The sequence below is a fragment of the Cervus canadensis genome, chromosome 17, assembly GCF_019320065.1.
Source record: "Cervus canadensis isolate Bull #8, Minnesota chromosome 17, ASM1932006v1, whole genome shotgun sequence".
Classification (NCBI taxonomy): Eukaryota; Metazoa; Chordata; class Mammalia; order Artiodactyla; family Cervidae; genus Cervus; species Cervus canadensis.
The window spans coordinates 33,634,451-33,655,799 of NC_057402.1; the positions used below are offsets into that span (position 1 = coordinate 33,634,451).

The window sequence follows — 21,349 nt, forward strand, 5'->3', positions numbered from 1 at the left end:
TGAAGCTGGCTTCACAGTCTGCTCACCTTAGGATGGGGCAGGGCGCCCGAGGACTGACCTTCACAGTCACCAAGGAAGGCTTCCAGATGAAACGCCTGCATTGAGCTTCAGGCAGAGGGCCAAGGGCGTACGGAAGGGCGTTACAGGCAGAGGGCGTGAGCCAGACTGTGTGTGTGTGTGTGTGTGTCTGTGTCTGTGTGTGTGTGTGTGTGTTTGTCTGCGTGTGTGTATGTGTGTGTCTATGTGTGTGTGTGTATGTGTGTGCCTGTCTGTGTGTGTGTCTGTGTGTGTCTGTGTATGTTTATGTGTGTGTGCATATGTGTGTGTGTCTGTCTCTGTGTATGCATGTGTGTGTGTGCATGTATGTGTGTGTGTCTGTGTGTGTGTCTCTGTGTGTGCGGGTGGGTGTATGTGTGTGTATGTTCTCTGTGTGTCTCTGTGTATGCGTGTGTGTGTCTGTCTCTGTGTGTGTGTGTGTGTCTGTGTGTGTGTCTCTGTGTGTGCGGGTGGGTGTATGTGTGTGTATGTTCTCTGTGTGTCTCTGTGTGTACGTGTGTGTGTGTCTGTGTGTGTTTGTCTCTGTGTGTGTGGGTGGGTGTATGTGTGTGTATGTTCTGTGTGTGTCTGTGTGTGCGTGCATGTATGTGTGCATGTATGTGTGTGTGTCTCTGTGTGTGCGGGTGGGTGTATGTGTGTGTATGTTCTGTGTGTGTGTATGTGTGTGTCTGTGTCTGTGTGTGTCTCTGTGTGTGTGTCTGTCTGTGTGTGCGTGTGTGTGTGTGCATGTATGTGTGTGTCTGTGTGTGTGTCTCTGTGTGTGCGGGTGGGTGTATGTGTGTGTATGTTCTCTGTGTCTCTGTGTATGCGTGTGTGTGTCTGTCTGTCTGTGTGTGTGTGTGTCTCTGTGTGTGTCTCTGTGTGTGTCTCTGTGTGTGCGTGTGGGTGTATGTGTGTGTATGTTCTCTGTGTGTCTCTGTGTGTACGTGTGTGTGTGTCTGTGTGTGTATGTCTCTGTGTGTGCGGGTGGGTGTATGTGTGTGTATGTTCTGTGTGTGTGTATGTGTGTGTCTGTGTCTGTGTGTTTCTGTGTGTGTGTGTCTGTGTGTGCGTGTGTGTGTGTGCATGTATGTGTGTGTGTCTGTGTGTGTCTCTGTGTGTGCAGGTGGGTGTATGTGTGTGTCTGTGTGTGTGTTTCTGTGTGTGTTATGCGTGTGTATGTGTGTGTGTCTCTGTGTGTGCGGGTGGGTGTATGTGTCTGTATGTTCTCTGTGTGTCTCTGTGTGTACGTGTGTGTGTGTCTGTGTGTGTATGTCTCTGTGTGTGCGGGTGGGTGTATGTGTGTGTATGTGTGTGTATGTGTGTGTATGTGTGTGCGTGTGTGTGTGCATGTATGTGTGTGTGTCTGTGTGTGTCTCTGTGTGTGTGGGTGGGTGTATGTGTGTGTATGTTCTGTGCGTGTGTATGTGTGTGTCTGTGTCTGTGTGTGTCTGTGTGTGTGCGTGTGTGTGTGCATGTATGTGTGTGTGTCTCTGTGTGTGCGGGTGGGTGTATGTGTGTGTATGTTCTGTGTGTGTGTATGTGTGTGTCTGTGTGTTTCTGTGTGTGTGTGTCTGTGTGTGCGTGTGTGTGTGTGCATGTATGTGTGTGTCTCTGTGTGTGTCTCTGTGTGTGCGGGTGGGTGTATGTGTGTGTCTGTGTGTGTGTTTCTGTGTGTGTTATGCGTGTGTATGTGTGTGTGTCTCTGTGTGTGCGGGTGGGTGTATGTGTGTGTATGTTCTGTGTGTGTGTGTCTGTGTGTGTGTGTCTGTGTGTGTGTCTGTGTGTGTGTCTGTGTGTGTGTGTCTGTGTGTTTCTGTGTGTGTGTGTCTGTGTGTGTATGTGTGTGTGTGTATATATCTGTGTGTGTGTCTGTGTGTGTGTCTCTGTGTGTGTGTGTGTGTCTGTGTGTGTGTGTCTGTGTATGTGTGTGTAGGGGGCAGGGACATGGCTGCTCTGGGTGGTATTGGTGATGACGAGCAGTTCAGTGTGACCAGAGCATGAAGTTTGAGGCTGCAGGGGAGAAGTGGTCCAGGAGGGGCAGACGTGGGTAAGGGTCCTGGAGGGCTCTGAAGACTGAGGGAAAGAAACCGGGCTTTCCCGGAAGGCAGTGAGGAGAGTCAGGTGATCTGTTGTCTTAGTTTGGTTTCCAGACCTTTACACAAGGATTTGGGTGAAGTCATTTGTTTTTCAGATGATTCCAGGAAGCAGGTGAGGGATGGGGAAATAGGATGGAGGTAAGTGGAAAAAGCGTGTATAATGAGCAGGCTACTGCTGTGAGCAATCGGGACCCCAGCCGAGTGGGGTCCCTGTGAACATGGCCCAGAATTGTCTAATGGAGCGTGAAAAGCAGGGGTATTAATCTGCTGTGACTAGTCCCTTGTTGGTGGAAGGTTTCTCTTGGGGTGTCAACAGCCCAGCCTTCCAGTCTGACCCACGTGGGGGTCGAGTTCAGCCCAGGGTCAGACAATGCCCTTATGAAGAGAGATAAGATGCTGTGGGTCTGGGTCCCAGGCCAGGAGCAGCAGAGAAGCCTGTTCTGGCCAGAGCCTTTGGACGGCTGCCTCTGCATTGGGCAGCACCGGGGTTGTTAGTGACTCTGGGGAGGGCATTTCAGAGGGATAAAGGGGCAGCAGCCAGAAAGGGCTGACATACGGGGAGAACAAGAGTTGGTACAGAGGACACAGACTACTCCGAAAAGCACAGATAATGGGGGAACTGTTCCAAGGCCTGTGGGGCTGGGGCAAAGGTGAGCCGCACGTGGACAGGGGAGCTGCTCAGAGCGCAGGGGGAGCAAGCAAGTGGCCTGGCCACTCTACCTGCTGCCAGACCTGGGCTGATGGAAGTCTGCATGGGGCCTCCACCGAGTCCTGCAGACTCAGATTGAGTCCTCCAGACTTGGCCCGGGCACTAGCTGGCAAGTTTCACTTCCATATTTCTCTCTGGGTGTCACGGATTGGCTCAGCACGACCGGTTCTGCAAGCATTTATTGGATTGATGGGAAGCAGACAGGCCTGTCCTCTCCAGGGGGAGCAGACCCCACATTAGGCATCAAGGGGGAGAGGAAAGGAGAAGGACCTTCCTGTCTGCTAGTCTGGGAAAGTTACACCTGTGCAATGACGGATACAGGCAGTGGACTGGGGCAGGTACCAACGGAGGTGTCAGGGAGCAAGTAAGTCGGAGAGGAGACGGCTGTTCTGCAGAGCTGGGGCAGCCAAGCCTTGAGTGATGAGGGATAATTAGAGGTAGAGAAAAGAGGGGTCAGGCATTCCTGGACCTCAAAGACTTCCTAGCCTGTTTACCCCTTTCTGGTAACTGAGTATCACATACCTTCAAGATTAGGGACCTGCTGCCTACAGAGGCCATCCTTTCATAGCCAGACCCCAGTGACCATCCTTGGATGGATCAGACTGCCTTTGCTGGGGATTGACACAGAGGATGTTTGGAAGGCGTTGACGCGTGTCGCACTGTGCCTCCAGCTTAAAGGAAGAGGCTGCTTTCTTAGGTTTAGTTTCCTGGTGTGTAGGCTGAATAGCAGCTCCCACCCGAAGATGTGTGTGCTGTGTGCTCACTCGCTTCAGTTATATCTGACCCTTTGCAACTGACTCTCCTGGTGGCTCAGATGGTAAAGCATCTGCCTACAATGCGGGAGACCCGGGTTCAATCCCTGGGTCAGGAAGATCTCTTGGAAAAGGAAATGGCAACCCCCTCCAGTAGTCTTGCCTGGAAAATCCCATGGACGGAGGAGCCTGGTAGGTTATAGTCAGTCCGTGGGGCCGCAAAGAGTTGGACACCACTGAGCGAGCCCACCAGACTCCTCTGTTCATGAATTCTCCAGGCAAGAATACTGGAGTGGGTTGCCATGACTTCTCCAAGGGATCTTTTCGACCCAGGGATTGAACATGCATCTCCTGCATTGCAGGCAGATTCATTACCCTCTGAGCCACGTGGGAAGCCCCCGCCTAGAGATATCAACATCCCAGTCCCCAGAACCAGGATGTTGCCTTACATGGCAAAAGGGACTTTGCAGATGTGATTAAATTAGGGTTCTTGAGAGGGAGAGATCATGCTGGATTATCAAATGGACTTCAATTGTCATCCCAAGTGTCTTTATGAAAGGGAGGTAAGAAAGTCCAAGGAGGAAGTAGGAAGCAGAGATTGGAGTGATGTGAAAAAGGGGCCACCAGCCAAGGAGTTCAGGTGGCCTCCAGGAGCAAGAGAAGACAAGAACCAAACTCTCCCCTGGAGCCTCCAGGAGAGACCAGCCTGCCTGCACCTTCACTGTAGCTCAGAGAGGCTGAATCTGGACTTCTGGCCTCCCGAGCTGTAAGAGAATAAATGGGTGTTTGAAGCCAGTTTATGCTGATCTGTTTCAGCAGCTAGAGGAAATGAATACGCCTGGGAGGCAGATTTGGCGATAAAGATTTGCATGTAGGGGTTTGAGTGAGGAGTGCCCCTCACCTGTAGGGTGAAGGAAGCAGAGATGGGCAGAGCAGGCTGCCGAAATGCTGTGGAGTCACAGAGAGACACTGGCTTCAGAGCGTCCTTAAAATTCTCCCACAGGTGGTCCTCCCAACACAGCCTGTGGACAACACTGAGGATGCCTACCCTTCCCAACTTCTTTACTGGGTATCCTGGTACTGTGTCCTGCGGTTCCTCTGCTCTATGGGGACTGTGCTGCGCATAAGAATAACAGGGATAAGATCACGTGCTGAGCATTTAAGCAGTTTCAGAAAGTACTTTGGTTTCTCTGCATTTTTCACTTTTTGGGTCAGTTGCAAAGCTATAGAAATCATTGTAAAGAGAACAGGTAAGTCTTTTGTTTAATTACAATTCTAACAATTATCTCCATTTCAGAAGAATTCTGTCTAGTTTCCTCCCCAAATGGATAGTACTCCACACTATTTGCAATCACAGTGAATGTTCATTTTTCAATATCCTGCTTTCTTCAAGTCACATTATATTGCGTTTTTGACTAGATTTGAAGTTAGGACTCTGAAGCTGTGAAGCAGAAGGAGCAGGATTGTTGGCAGTCCCTCAGTGGCTGCGGAGGCGGAGAGTTCTTTCAGATGGGGAGCCAGGCAGGAAGGCCTGTCTTCCTCGTCTCCTATAAAGTCTGTTTGATGAACTGTGGCCCGCTGTTCACCTGTCGCACTTGCCAGGGTTCCTGATCCTGGTTGCAGTGGAAGGCGGTGATGAGCATCAAGTACATGGTGAAGAACTTCAACAAAAGCATTTGTTGGGAGGCCTGGCTTAATTTCAAAAATTCTGGCTAGCATTCTATAGAAACCTGGGGTCACTGATCTTAGTGAGGTTGGGTTTCAGGTGCACTCAGAGGTGGATCTAGGGCCAGGTTTGGCTGAGGCCCACGGGTGCCTTTCCTGGGCTGGAGAGGCCCTGCCCTATACTGGCCTCTCATTCAGGGCCTGAGACCTTTCATTTAGTGCGGATGACTTAATTAGACCTGAGACTCCAGAGAGCTGCAGGCTCATGAGGCTTCCCACCTTGTTCTAAGACCTTCGGCACAGGAGAGTTCAGTGATTTTTTTAGTCACACACATGATTTTGTTGTCGGTCAGAAGCTGGAAGGGACAGAGATTGCCAGAAGCCATGGGACTGGAGAATCACCTTTAGGGACACCTCTGATGAACTGATACTGGTTTATCTGTGATATGGCCTCCTTTGGGTAGGTGTGGGAATGGTGGAAGGGGTGGAAAAAGAAGAAGGTGGATGAAAAGTTAGAATAGGAGGAGAAAAGGAGAGCGCACTCTCTGTCCCTCCTCTGTCCCCTGAATGACCAGCTCTCCAGGTGCCTGTTGTCTCCACCGTCTCCATATCCCATGTTGCTCAGAGATCAGCCAGGTTACAAGGCCAGAAGGTGATGGGAACACAGGCCTTTCAGCACAGTGTCACACATTCTGTACAGAGAAGACCACCCCCTGGGCCCCCTGCTCTGGGCTTCCCCCAGTCAAGGTGGGCTCCTAGATCCTGGGAGCAACCCTGGGCTGCAGAGAGTGGGTGTGCACTGCCCAAGTGGAGACTTCACTCTGGGGTGTTGGGGAGAAATCCTGGGGTTCTGTTTCAGGGTTAGCAATCTTCCAAGTAAATCTTGTTTTAGAGGTTGATCCTGCACTTTCCAGAAGGAGTGGCCGGGGACTCACCAGCCTGGGCTCTGCATCAGAGGGGGAGGAGCAGCAGCGGGAGGGAGGATGGCGCATCTTCTCAGAGAGGCTGCCAAGGGCACGTGCTGCTTCTCTTTACAGTCTTGGGTTTTTAACTCCCAACAAGCGAGGGCAGGGCCAGGCTGGTCACCACAGGAACTGACTGGTCACCTTCTCTTCCCTTATACTGTGCCTGCCGTCTTTCTAATCAGAAGTTCCCCTCAAGATGGCCTCTGTTTTGTGTGAGGTGAAGCTGAGGTCTGAACTTCCAAGTCGGCCTCGGGGATGAGCTCTCCACTGTGGTTCCTCATTGGAGTGGAGGTGGAGGGCTCATGTGCTCCCAGGCAGGGCAGCTGGTTAAGGCCCATCAGAGACATGGGTGGGGTAGTCTTTACACTGAGATCTCAGAAGCATATGCACTTTGAAGGCCATGATGCCCAGTAGGAATACATTTTGCAAAAAGCCCCTGTGCATGCACTACATGTATGTGAGTACTGAGCACAAACTTTTACCCATGCAGATGAATCAGAAGCTTCAGGAAATATGGTTTATCCTTACCATGTGCAATGCTTTCCATCAGTTTCTACTTCTTGTCATTCCCTTTTATTCCAATCTGCAGTGTAATGTAAGCGGCATGCCACTTAAAGATGATCATCTGAAACGTGAAAGACATGATATGGCTCTCTCTCTTCCTGCAAACCGATAGTTCACTGGCTTAGAAGAAGGATCCAGAAGATCAAGCTGGAGTCAGTGTCTGTCAGCCCCTTGGGGTCCAATTCACTGTGTGGGCTCTGCCCAGCTCCCCACAGTGTCCCCTGACCCGACCACTTCCTGAGGGCCAGGCTGGCAGGGTCGGCTGACCACTCTCCCCCCGTCTCCAGTGTCCAGCTCCTTGGAGAGCCGGTCTGCCCTGTGCATGTGTGATGTACTATCCTTGGGGTCTGGGGGTCAACAGTGGATGGGGCCCGAGCCACAACTCAGTCTCCCAAGCAACACATCACACTTAGAACCTCTGCTCCTTGTATTTCATGTTTTAAAACTCTAATTACACAAATATAAAAGGAGAGTTAGAGCAAAAATCATAAAAATGGTTTATTATCCTTCCATATAACTTCTTTTATTTTTGAGAACCAGCCACATTTCTTCTTTTTAAAAAAAAAATTGGAAAGTGCTTCTCTGGTGGCTCAGTGGTAAAGAATCCGCCTGCGGAAGACATGGGTTCCGTCTCCGATTGAAGAAGATCCCGCGTGCCGCAGAGCAACTGAACCCATGCGCCATAACTACTGAGCCAGCTCGCCAGCCCAGGAGCCTCGGCAACTGAGCCCACGTGCCCCAACTCCTGGAGCTCGGCACCTGGAGCCCGTGCTCTGCAAGGAGAGGAGCGTCACAATGAGCAGCCTGGGCATCGTGACGAGAGAGGGGGCCCCTCTTGTTGCAACTGGAGAAAACCCCTGCAGCCACAGAGACCCAGTACAGCAAAAACAAATGAGTAGGTGGTGTGCATGTGTCTGCTCTTCACATAGAGTTAGTTTATAATCAGATATGTTCATCAGGACTGATCTTATGTCTACATAGATCAGTGGCAGAACTGGAAGCCCAGACTGAGGGCTGACAGGCAGTGGGAAAATGAGGTCTCTCGGTCCCTGGTCTGGGGCAGCAGTAGCGGCTCTTTCTTGCGTGGGGCTGGGCCTGTCTTCTAGGCCTCTTAGGGAACGTGATGAAACCTGTATGAGGGCCCTTTAATGGCAGGCTCCTGAGACCTAGCTAGAGTTCACTTTCCATTTCCCTTGTTCAGAAGTGTATGGCTGTGAGTGCAGGCATCCAACTCAGATGCTGGTGGGTATGGGATTCAGACCACTGAGGGTCACTTGCAGGAGGAAGTTCTGGAGAACTTGACCTAACTCAGATTTCTCTTTTGGAAGACCTGGAGACACCGTGTCATTTCTGAAGGAAGATGACAATTGAATTGGGTGACTGATGTAGTTCAGGGGCCAGACTCACCCTGATATTCTAGGGGAACTTTCTTTTGGACTCGCATGGCCCTGCTTCATTATGACAGTTGTGGTTGACAAAGCCATCCTGAGGACTTCCAGGGCTCAGAGCTCCCTGGCATCCTGAGTTCTCCTACTTGGGAAATTTTCCTCCTTCTCTCTTGGCAGATACTTCTCTGGCCCCAGACCCATTATTGAGGGGGATGGTGAGGATGGGGCAGAAGTGGGTGTAAGCATGCAAGGTATCAACAGCCCAAGCCTGGGACCATCTCTAGAGTCATGGGGAGGTTGCTATGGTGCATCTATGCCCTGAATTGTAGTGGCTGAGGCACAAGGTTTCTGGGAAGTGGAGAAGTGAGAGGAGGAGGAGGGAGGAGCAGGAGGAGGAGGAAGAGGTAGGCTGAATAACGGCACCCAGAAATATCCAGGGCCTAGTCCTTTGAACCTATGAATGTTACCTTATATGGTAACAGGAACTTTGCAGATGTGGTTATGGTAAAAATCTTGAGATGGGAAGGTTACCCATGTTATCCAGGTGGGACCTAAATGTAATAATGTGCATCCTTACAAGACACAGGCAGAGGGAAATCCTACTATGAGAGAAGGCCATGTGACAACCTCAGCAGAGAGAGAGAGAAAGAGAGAGAAAGATGCAAAGTCACTCCTCTGTGGGCTTTGAAGATAGAGGACAGGACCATGAGCCAAGGAATGCGAGCTATGCCACTGTAGAAGCTGGAATAGTTATCAGCCTCTGGAGGGAGTGCAGCCTTGCCAACACCTCGGTTTGAGGTTATTGAAAGTGATTTCAGACTTCTGACCTCCAGAAATGTAAGAGAAAAAATGAGTACTGTTTTAACCCACTGTGCATGCGTGCTAAGTCACTTCAGTCGTGTTCAACTCTTTGCGACCCCTGGAGCCTGGTAAGCCCTTCTGTCCTTGGGATTCTCCAGGCAAGAATACTGGAGTGGGTTGCCATTCCCTTCTCCAGGAGATCTTTCCAACCCAGGGATTGAACCCACATCTCTTATGTTTCCTGCATTGGCAGGTGAGTTCTTTACCATTAGCGCCATGTGGGAAGCCTCTTTAACCCACTGAGTTGGTAGTATTTTGATAAAATGACTAGATTAAAATAATACAGTGATCAAAGGATTTCATGGGTCTGACATGACACAGTCTGAACAACACTATAAACATTTGGAACAAGTCGGTGCCATACTTGACACCCACCTATAACTGGTGGGAGCCATCACATCTTCCAGAAGCAGAGAGAATTCCTTTTTCCTTTATTTCAGAAATGCAGCACTAATTTCCATTCTTAGAGGAATAAACCATAAGTTAAAAAAATAAAAATAGAAACAGAAAAGGCAGAGAAGAGTTAGAGACAGGCTAGAAACAAAGAACAAGGGCAACAAATAGAAAATGGTAACAAGTATGGTAGACATAATACCAATACTCATTTTGAATACTACGGGTCTCAGTTCAGTTCAGTTCAGCTGCTCAGTCGTGTCCGACTCTTTGCGACCCCATGAACCACAGCACGCCAGGCCTTCCTGTCCATCGCCAACTCCCGGAGTCCACCCAAACCCATGTCCGTTGAATCGGTGATGCCATCCAACCATCTCATCCTCCGTCATCCCCTTCTCCTCCTGCCCTCAATCTTTCCCAGCATCAGGGTCTTTTCAAATGAGTCAGCTCTTTGCATCAGGTGGCCAAATTTTTGGAGTTTTAGCTTCAACATCACTCCTTCCAATGAGCGCCCAGGACTGATCTCCTTTAAGATGGACTGGTTGGATCTCCTTGCGGTCCAAGGGACTCTCAAGAGTCTTCTCCAACAGCACAGTTCAAACGAATCAATTCTTCAGCGCTCAGCTTTCTTTATAGTCCAACTCTCACATCCATACATGACCCCTGTTAAAACCATAGCCTTGACTAGATAAGACTTTTGTTGGCAAAGTAATGTCTCTGCTTTTTAACATACTGTCTAGGTTGGTCATAACTTTCCTTCCAAAGAGTAAGCGTCTTTTAATTTCATGCCTGCAATCACCATCCGCAGTGATTTTGGAACCCAGAAAATTAAGTCAGCCACTGTTTCCACTGTTTCCCCATCTATTTGCCATGAAGTGATGGAACCAGATGCCATGATCTTAGTTTTCTGAATGTTGAGCTTTAAGCCAAATTTTTCACTCTCCTCTTTCAGTTTCATTAAGAGGCTCTTTATTTCTTCTTCGCTTTCTGCCATAAGGGTGGTGTCATCTGCATATCTGAGGTTATTGATATTTCTCCTGGCAATCTTGCTTCCAGCTTCTGCTCCTCCAGCCCAGAGTTTCTCATGATGTACTCTGCATATAAGTTAAATAAGCAGGGTGACAATATACAGCCTTGACATACTCCTTTTCCTATTTGAAACCAGTGTTGGTCCATGTCCAGTTCTAACTGTTGCTTCCTGACCTGCATACAGGTTTCTCAAGAGGCAGGTCAGGTGGTCTTGTATTCCTATCTCTTTCAGAATTTTCCACAGTTTATTGTGATCCACACAGTCAAAGGCTTTGGCATAGTCAATAAAGCAGAAATAGATGTTTTTCTGGAACTCTCTTGCTTTTTCGATGATGCAGTGGATGTTGGCAATTTGATCTCTGGTTCCTCTGCCTTTTCTAAAACCAGCTTGAACATCTGGAAGTTCACGGTTCACTTATTGCTGAAGCCTGGCTTGGATAAGTTTAAGCATTGCTTTACTAGTGTGTGAGACGAGTGCAATTCTGTTGTAGTTTGAGCCTTTTTTGTTATTGCCTTTCTTTGGGATTGGAATGAAAACTGACCTTCTCCAGTCCTGTGGCCACTGCTGAGTTTTCCAAATTTGCTGGCATTTTGAGTGCATTATGCTCACAGTATCATCTTTTAGGATTTGAAATACTAGTCTAAATGCACCAATTAAAATGCAGAGGTGCACAAACTGCTGGGAGGGGTACTCAATCTTGGGGGCTAATGATGCTAATACAGTAATAAGTATCTGTAATACTTACTATAGCTGATGCCTTAACCCCTCATCTCTTATTTAATCCTCATCATTCTTATGCCCATTTTACAGATGAATAGGAAGGGGGAACCTAAGAAAGATGAAGAAATTTGCCCAAAATACAAAGCTGGTCAGGTATCCCACCAGGATTCCAATGCAGTCTGATTCCAAGATCTTAATGTAACCCATCTTGTTCCCAAGATGCTATAAATAAGGGTTCTGTAAGAAAAAGGTAATTCTTTGCCAAGCCTTGACAATGTGATTTTGCATTTAACTCTGATATACTTGTCTTGGGCTTTGCCGGTGGCTCAGATGGTAAAGAATCCACCTGCAATGCAGGAGACTTGGGTTCGATTGCTGGGTTGGGAAGATCCCCTGGAGGAGAGCATGCAACCCACTCTAGTATTCTTGCCTGGAGAATTGCATGGGCAGAGGAGCCTAGTGGGCTACAGTCCATGGGGTTGCAAAGAGTTGGACATGACTGAGTGACTAAGCACACATACTTGTCTTAGGAGATCCACTCCTCTCATCATGTTATAACATTCTTATAAGCACTGAAAAAATCAACCCTTCCCAAGAGATCTTGGCGCTTACACCCCTCCACCATGGCAGTATCAACAGACCAGCCAAACGTTCAAAATTACATCAGACATATATGGCATGTAGGGGAAAGAGAAGGTTCTCTCTGCTTGGTTGTGTTAAGAGATAAGGAAATGCAGGAATAAGGAGCAACTAGAGAGAAGAATCATTATTTGATAAAACATTGATTCACATCCTGGAGGGCTAAGGGAAGAGTCCTGAGTAGCATCCCCTCAGTTAATTGAAGCAACACATTGGAGAGCATAAAAGAAACCCTTGAAGTCAGGCCCTCAGACTCTAGCCATGCTGACTCAGAGCAACGTCCTGATTCCATTCTGGCAGCAACCGTTATCCAACAAGCTTCATGGGAGCATGTGGGGGGCGGTGGGGAAACAGTTGATGACATGCAGCCTTCCTCCGACAGGTAAGAGAAGATCCCCATGGACAGATCTGATTCTAAGGTACACAGGACTCTTTTGTTGCCCTGGCTGATGCTGGTTGCTGATAGACTGACAGCATTGCAAGGATTACCAGAGAAGCACACCAGACTTAAAGGACTTTACCCAAACCCACAGGAAAGGGATGGCTTGAGACAGCTTCATGTGACTACTGGATAAACAGAGAGGCTGGTGAGAGGAGATGAGACAGGGCAGGGAGTGACACCAAGCCAAGTGTTTCCAGGTGTGCAGGGAGCCTACAAGTGAAGTGAGACAGCGAAACAAGAAACTCTCTGCCATCTTTCACCCCAGAGGAAGTTCTCCCATGGAGACACTGGGTTCCACCTCCTCTCTACCTTTTGCTTTGCTAGTTACTTAGTTCACCCATGCCTTCAAGCACCAGCACAGTAACACATACATACATACATATATATATGTGTACATAACTACAGAAAGAAAGGTGAGAAAGAAAGAAAGAAAACATCCTTAGGCATAAGGGAGAGAGGCTAGGAGTCCTATAACTAAGGGCTATAATACAATGGGGCTTCCCAGCTGGCGCTAGTGGAAAAGAACCTGCCTGCCAATGCAGGTTAGATGTAAGAGACGTGGGTTCAATCCCTGGGTCAGGAAGATCATGGCCACACACTGGAGGAGAGCATGGCAACCCACTCCAGTATTCTTGTCTGGAGAATCCCATGGACAGAGGATCCTGGCAAGCTGCAGCCCATAAAGTTGCAAAGAAAAGGTCACGACTGGAGTACTTAGCATGCATGCATAACACAATAAAGGTCAGAAGCAAAGGGAAACTTTCAAGTGAATTAAACATTAGAAAACCACAGATGGGTTCCAGCTAAAGTAAGGAAGGAACAAATAATCTATACCTCATTCTCTTCTCTCTCATTGGACATGAAACACGCATAGGTGTCTGGTATTCCTCTAAGTGGCAAAATGAATTATATAGACAAAACCAGTGATTTCAGGAAATGGAATGTTCATTGCATCCTGTGACTGCTAAGAAAGATTTACCATCATGGAAAACTCCAACATGAATGGAACCTTCAAGATCAAGCCTCATTGACCTTCTCCATATTTCCATGCATTAGTCCCCACTGAAGAACCTGGAGTTCACTCAGACTCTTCTTAAACATGATCACTGTTGACTAATTTATTCTTCTCTCAAGCAACCTATCAACAACCTGCTGAGTAACTCCCTCAGGGAATCCATTACAGATCCTTCAGGCAAGAAAAGACTAACCTCTGAGACAGGAGGGGATGGACTGCTGTTACTGCAAAGGAGCATTGGGAGGATTTTCAAGTTCAAGATTCCAGCCTCATCAGATTCTGCCCAGATACACTCCTCTCCCAATTTTCAGAATCCCAAATATGCCTTACTTTACGTAAGAGACCTACCAGGCTGGGAATTCAAATGTATTGCAAGCCATCACAGGAGTAGACATAGGTTTGGTTTTTAGGACTCTGAAGTCTGGGGACCATAGCAAATGTGCTTGCAAAGTCAGTTACCATAGTTATGAGTTTTGTTATTTGAATCATGTTAATATGTTTGAGTCTACAATCTACATTAGTAAAGCAATGGTAATGGTAATTCCCAAGGTTGTGATGGTAAAACAGAGGCAAACCTCAGATCCTGACATCTGTGTATATTCTATTTCAATCAAACAAGCTTGATTCCTAATGTGAGATTAGAAACCCCAGCGCCCTTTGAACAAACCATTCTATATCTACAATCCCATTAGCAGGACTCGACTTCTCTGTTCATCATGTTACTGAAGGTGCAAATTCTTCTTCCCCTACGCATGCCCTGTTCTCCAGGGCTTCCTTCCCCGCTCCCTGCTCCCTGTTCTCCAGGCTTCCACCCCCGCTCCCTGTTCTCCAGGGCTTCCCCTCAGGTCCCGTTACCCTCACATCTTCCCAACCTGCCTCTCACCAGCAGCCCTCAGCTCAGCCTCTGCAAGTGGCTCTCAGGTGGAGCAGCTGCCCTGTCCCTCCCTGGTTGCCCCCACACGGCCCCAAGCCCGTTTCCCTCACTGACAGCCCCCATTTCCCTCACAGCTGAAGGAAAAAGCCAGCCTGACCCTGGCCGTGGGGACACTGCCCCTCCCACCCCAGTTCACCTTCATCCGTCCCAGGAGAATGTGCTGGGTGGCTGGCTGGGGAGAAACAGATGTGAAGGAACCAGCCTCTAGCACTCTGCAAGACGTGGAGCTGACAATCGTGGAGCCCCAGGCCTGCAGCCACTTCCCTGCTTTTGACGACAATCTCCAGCTGTGTGGGCCATCCCCAGAGCACAAAATCTGCATTTAAGGTGATTCTCAGACTACATACTTCCCCACAAATCACTGTCCAGGGTGCAGACACCTTTGGAAGGAAATGAGTTTGGAATGTCAGCCAGTGACCAAGTGTGAGATATCAGGTCTGAGGACTGGGACTGCCCCTCTTTAGATCCTCCTCCCTCGGCCCCATGGGGTCTCTGACCAGGGTCTGCTCAGGGTCAGGGGGTGCTGTCCAGGGTCAGGGGGTGCTGTCCAGAGTCAGGGGGTGCCAGTAAGGAAAGGAAACAGCATCAGAGACATATCACCTCATGAGGAGCCAGTGCTCCTGAGCCTGATGGCAGGTCCAACCAACTCAGAGTTGGGACATCAGGGAGGACGGGGTGGTTTTCCTGGCTCAACTTCTCTCTCTCCCTTTCCTTCTTTGTCCCACAGGGAGACTCGGGGGGCCCTCTTCTGTGTGTTGGGGTGGCCCAGGGCATTGTCTCCTATCAACAGTCCAATGCAAAGCCCCCCGCGGTCTTCACCCAGATCTCCCATTACCGGCCCTGGATCGATGAGTCCTGAATGAGAATTAACCTGGAACCTGGGCCAGCCTCAGGGGAAACCAGAGCAGGACTCCAGCAGGTCTTCTGTGCCACTCACCCTGGATCTGCTTCTGGTTTTCCCCTTAAAGCCCCATCACGCCCCTAATCCTCAGGAAGGCCCCTCCAGGTCACAGAATTCCCAATAACTCTCAGTGAACACCTGGCTTCCAGACCTGAGCATGTGTCTCCTCTCTCTTCTCCCGGCATCAGGCATTCCAGCAGCCTTGAAAGGGGTTAGTGTGTGGTGTGTGTGTGAAAGAGACAGAGAGGATACAGTGAAGAACAACAGGGAGAGAAAGAAGAGAAAGGGGTTCCCTGGAGTGGCAGGACCCCTATGTCCACCTCAAAGAAGAAAGTAGAGCAGATCCTTCCGGGCCTTCATCATCAACTCTGAGTCATCTTTAGGGCTCTTCAGAATCACTAGGAACAAGCTGAATCGCAGGGTGTTTAGAGCATCCCTGTCCTCTCCCCATTAGGTGCCAGTATCAACATCCCCCTCTCCTCTAAGTTCTGAACCAAAGGTGTCTCCAGGCTTTGCTAAATGTCCCCCAGGGGAGATGTCATGTTGGTGGGGATGTGGTGGGTGTGGGGGTGGTAGGCAGGGCATTGTAAAGGAGCTGGGCAGGAATCAGCTTCAGTTGAGAACCTCAGGTTTAGATGCATTTGGTTCACACTGGGCCCTCCTCACATTCCACCTCGATAAGAGAAGATCTACCATCTGTGCAGCTTTGATGTGAGATGCAGAGATCTTGTGTCACTCACTTCTGCAAAAGGAATACATGGAGCTGATAAGAGGAGGGACAGCATCACAAGTCCTGCACGAACCGCAGCCACAAACGGCTGCTCCCAACCACACTAGCCTGTGTGACCTCCACCACGACCAGCACTGTGGGCAACACAGAGGGAGAGGGTCAGTCCTGTGAGGACAGGGGGACAGTAACTCTGTCTCCTCAGCCCAGGAGTAGAACAGCCTTGATGTGTAGGATGGAGGCTGCCCCCTGGGTTCTGTGTAATTACCCGCTGCCGTGAGAGCACACCTGAACTGGGAAATAGGGTCGTCCTTCACGCTGAGTGTCAGACCGACCCCTGCTTCTGTGTCCTTGGAGACCAGCCCAGAGTCAACAGTCCCCCAGTGTCTTCCTGTGGAGCAGATCAGGGACCTGGGGGAGGAGAAGGAGCTGCCTCCTGGGTGCAGTGAAGCTCTGACAATGTCCAGGCTCCCAGCTTGAGAGCTGAGCAGCCCCCAGGGGCCTGCCCTGGGCTCTGATGGAGGCCCTGTAAGGCCACCATCGCCTAGAGGGTCTTAATATGGGGGGGCAGGACCAGGAGGAGAGCTGGCTCAGTCCTTCCCCTTTCGTGTCCTCAGGGGGACTCTGGGCTGTGACAGTGTAGCCCCCGGGCATTGTCCCCTGTGGACAAAATAATGTGCCACCTCCAGGGTCCTGCACCACAGTCTCAAGTTTCCTGCCCTGGATAAAGAAAACCATTAAAGGCCTCTGACTGCGGGAACCAGATCACCTTCCCTGGGGCTGATCCAGAATCACACTGCAGGGTTGGGGGTGCCCACAGCTCAGTAACTGTCTCTCAGCTAGGGCTGGAAGGGCTGGTGGCTTATTTATTCACTGACTCCTATTCACAAATACTCATTGTTTGTTTAGAAAGGCAATGACAGGATTCTGCTGTTTTCTGCTTCCTCCTCTCCCCCCTCCCACCATCTCTTCCCCTAAACCCCATGCAAAGCTGTCACCCAGGTCTGCTTACCCACACCTGTCTTCCAGGGCCGGCCCTCCTGCAAGGGCTGAAGCTGAGCACCGTCAGGGGAAAACATGAACCTCTCTGGTCCTGGGGCTCAGGGTGAACTCCTTCCTCTTTGCTCTGTGTACATGGCAGGAAGGAGCGGGTCACACCACGGGTCCCCGACTCCAAGAGCACAGTCTGGGCTGCAACTCCAGGACAGAGGCCTGCCTACTGGGGAGGGGGGCTACCTGAGCTGACCTGTAATCCCCACAGCCAGGGGAGCTGGCCCAGGGCAGGGCTGGGCTTCCTGAGAAGCCCCTTGTTCTCATCCAGAGAAGAGTGTTATTACATGTAACTCTAGAACATCAGTCATTTTGTTTCTAGACATGACGATAGTGCTCTGCTCACTGGAGCATCCTCACCCCCGGGGGAGGGGGCAGCAGGGAGGGAAGAGAAGGAACAAGGCAGCCTTACTTTTTACTCTGAATGTGCTGTGCTGTGCTTAGTCGCTCAGTTGCTCAGTCATGTCCGACTCTTTGCAAACCCATAAACTGTAGCCTGCCAGGCTCCTCTGTCCATGGAATTCTCCAGGCCAGAATACTGGAGTGGGTACCCTTCCCCTTTTCCAGGGGATCTTCCCAACCCAGGGATCGAACTCAAGTCTCACCACATCGCAGGTGGATTGTTTACCAGCTGAGCTACCAGGGAAGCCCACTCTTAAGATAGCAGGTAGAAATGTCATTGCACATGCTCAAACGGTAGGAACACCCATTTGAAAGGCAATTAGAACCTGATTCTAAACACTCATCCATGGGATGGATCAGAAACAGGCTCCGTGTCATGGCTGCAAGCTCCTGCCTGTGGAAACCAAATTGCAGTCAGCGAGGCCCACGTGGTCTGGACAAACGGAGAAATGCTGTCCCATTACTTCTGCTCCATAGGGTCCAAGATGACCTAGACTTTCCATCCTTGGGAAGGTCTTGGTTTGGAGAGTATGTGATTTTTGCTGGGCAAGGGTCTCCCTGTGCTGGTCTCCCCTCACCAGACACTTCCATCCGCCATCCCTGCAGGGTCTTGACGGCTGTGCTGAGCTGCCTGGGAGCTGAACCTGAGTTCCAGGTCTTGGCTGGTGCCGCCCTACCCCTACCACACAGCACTGTGCCTCTCTGAGGCGTGTCGCATTATTCTGGGGTACAGTTACCCTAATGGCCGGCCCTTTCCCAGTATTCCTGGGGAGAGAACCGCCAGCGCCAGGCCAGCTCTGGGGATGATGGACCTGAAAGGTCAAGCCCCTGCTAGTTTGTTAGGGAGTGTGCTTGGAGCAGGAATGGCTCTGCCTTCCCTGCCCATGACCACGCTGCTGTCGGTACCACTCACTGTGGTCTGGCAGGGTTTATCTCCTGTCTCTGTATCCCACACAACGCGACTTTTGGCCAACAAACGTTTTACTGTGAAAGAACGTTGAAGCCATGAGTTCACATCCCATATCACTCAGAAACAGCTGGCCTGAGAATTGTGTAAGACTTAGTAATGTAGATAGTGGAAAGACAACCCCCTTCAAGGTTGGGATGCTGTCTTTCGGGATGTGGTGTATGCTTTAAGCCAGCAGTGAGTATAGGGTGTTGTTTCTCTCATAGCCAGAATACATAGTTCTAGAGACAAAGACGCGACCATAGGAGTGGCTCTCATTCCTACTATTAAACCTATTAACTCAGTCTCAGAAGTTTTACTTCTGTCTCTATGACCTTGGACGCTTCTTATGTTTAGAGGCCTTAATTTGTAGGAAAGCAATAGACAGACAGATAAACTTACTATGCAAGTTAGGTGGGTGATCCTAATCGCCAAGGGAAGATGAGACTCCCTGTGTTACATCTTGGTAACTTGGTATTTCCATTCCTATTAGTGATGGTCAGTGAAAGGCTACTAGCCCAATAAACATAAGACCACTAAGATCCTTTAAGAGTAACGTGTTGAGTCACCACACCAGATAAAGAATCCCACTAGCTGAGATACTTGAGATTAGATTCCTCTGTATGCTTCTCAGATGATAAAATTCCTGTCCTTGTAATGACCTTCCAGTCTCCTTGGTCACGGACCCTTTCAAACTTCCTGGAGAAAGAGATATATGTGTGTCTGTATATATATATATATCATATATATATATATGATAAATATATATCCATCTAGTCTAATATGTTATTTAAGGCCTTTGTTTTCTTTATTTTTTATCTGAATGATCTGTCCATTGAAGTAAATGGGGTGTTACTTCATATTTTTACTGCATGACCATCAATTTCTCCCTTTATGCTTGTTAATATTTATGTTTTTAGGTGCTCCTATGTTGGTTGTGTATATATCTAAAATTGATATATTTTCTAATTGGATTGATCCATTGATCATTATGTAATGTCCTTATTTGTCTCTTGTCACAGTCTGTTTTAAAACTATTTTGTCAGATACAAGTATTGCCAGCCTGGCCTTCATTTTGTCTCCATTTGCTTGGGATACTTTTTCTATCCCCTTAATTTCAGTCTGTGTGTATCTTTAGATCTGAAGTGAGTCTCTTGTAGGCAGCATATGTATGACTCTTGTTTCTGTATCCATTTAGATATTCCATGTCTTTTAATTGGCTCATTTAGTCCATTTATATTTAAAGTAGTTATTGATCGGTAGGTAATTTTTGCCATTTTATTCATTGTTTTCTAGTTGTTTCCGTGCTTCTTTTTCTGTTTCTTCTTTTGCACTCTTCCCTTGTGATTTGATGACTATCCTTAGTGTTACATTTGGATTCTTTTCTCTTTTTTCTGTGTGTGTATCTAGTATAGATTTTTGTGTGTGATTACCATCAGGCTCATATATATATCAATATATATACATCAGTATTCTGTAACTGTAATTATTTTCAATTGCTGGCCTCTTAAGTTTAACACATCCTTACAACTCTGCATTTTTATCCCTCTCATTGTTCATTTTTTTGACATTGTATTTCATGGCTTTTTATTTCAAGTATTCATTAACTACCTATCGTGGATATAGATGAGTTTACTACTTTCATCTTTGACTTTCCTACTGGCTCTGTACGTGGTTGATAGCTACCCTGAAGGTTGTTCTTCAGTTGCTCCGTCATGTCCAGCTCTGTGACCTCACGGGCTGCAGCATGCCAGGCTTCCCTGTCCTTCACTCTCTCCCAGACACATATATCTTCATTTTTCCTTACCAATGAGACTTTTTCTTTGATAATTTTCATACTTCTAGTTGTGGTCTTTTCTTTTTCATTTAGGGAAGACCATATAACATTTCTTACAAGGGTGTCTTTGTGTTGCTGAACTCCTAGCTTTTGCTTGTTGTAAAACTTTAGCTTTCTCCTTCAAATATAGCCTGCCCAGTGGAGTACTCTTGGTTATAAGATTTTTTTTCCTTTCCTGACTAGAAATATATCATGACACTCCCTTCTGGCTTGCAAATTTTCTGTTGAAAAGTCTGCTGGTATCTGGTCGTTCCCCTAAAAGTAACTTTTTTGCTTTTCCTTTACTGATTTTAATGTTCATATTAATATAAAATTAATATTTAATTTTTGCCATTTCAATTACAGTGTCTTACTGTGGTCATCTTTGTGTTTATCCTGTTTGGGACTGTCTGTGTTTCCTGGACCTGGACATTTCTTTCTTTTCCTGTGTTAGGGAAGTTTTCAGCTATTATGTCTTCAAATATGGTCTCTAACCCTTTTCTTCTGTCTTCTCCTTCTGGGACTCCTATACTGTGGGTATCAGTATCCTTGATATTATCTCAGAGTTCTCTTAAACTGTCCTCATTAGAAATATTCTCTCTCTCTCTCTTTTTTGTCTGTTCAGGTTGAGTGATTTCTGCTGCTCTCTTTTCTATTATGCTGATTCACTCCATTGTATCATCTAATCTACTATTGATTCCTTTTACTACTGCTGCTAAGTCACTTCAGTCATGTCCGACTCTGTGCAACCCCATAGACAGCAGCCCACCAGGCTCCCCCGTCCCTGGGATTCTCCAGCCAAGAATACGGGAATGGGTTGCCATTTCCTTCTCCAATGCATGAAAGTGAAAAATGAAAGTGATGTCGCTCAGTCGTGTCTGACTCTTAGTGACCCCCATGGACTGCAGCCTACCAGGCTCCTCCATCCATGGGATTTTCCAGGCAAGAGTACTGGAGTGGGATGCCATTGCCTTCTCCGATTGATTCCTTCTAGTGTATTTTAAATTTCAGTTATTGTATTCTTCAGTATTGCTTGGTTCTTCTTTAGATTTTCTAACTCTTTGTTTTTATATAGATCAACTCTTTGATTGTGATATATGTTCCAATAGTTTTTTTCCAAGTTATTGTCTGTATTTTGGTTTTGCTTATGCTTGATCTTTGAGATATAAACTTTATTTTATAAATAATAATAATAATAATTAAAAAATTAAAAAAATAAACTATTTTACATATCACAATTTATTTATCAATCTCTTCTTTTAATGTTTCTGTATTTAGAGTCATTGCTAGACCTC

At 48.0% G+C, this 21,349-nt stretch overlaps 1 protein-coding gene across 1 annotated transcript; it reads left to right on the forward strand.

The window, feature by feature from the left end:
• The first annotated feature begins 13,994 nt into the window (after positions 1 to 13,994).
• LOC122454923 (mast cell protease 2-like) lies at positions 13,995 to 15,071 on the forward strand. Its single transcript, XM_043489589.1, is given in 4 exon segments — positions 13,995 to 14,006; positions 14,287 to 14,498; positions 14,500 to 14,539; positions 14,940 to 15,071. Coding segments are annotated over 4 exon segments (396 nt in total).
• The last annotated feature ends 6,278 nt before the right edge of the window (positions 15,072 to 21,349 follow it).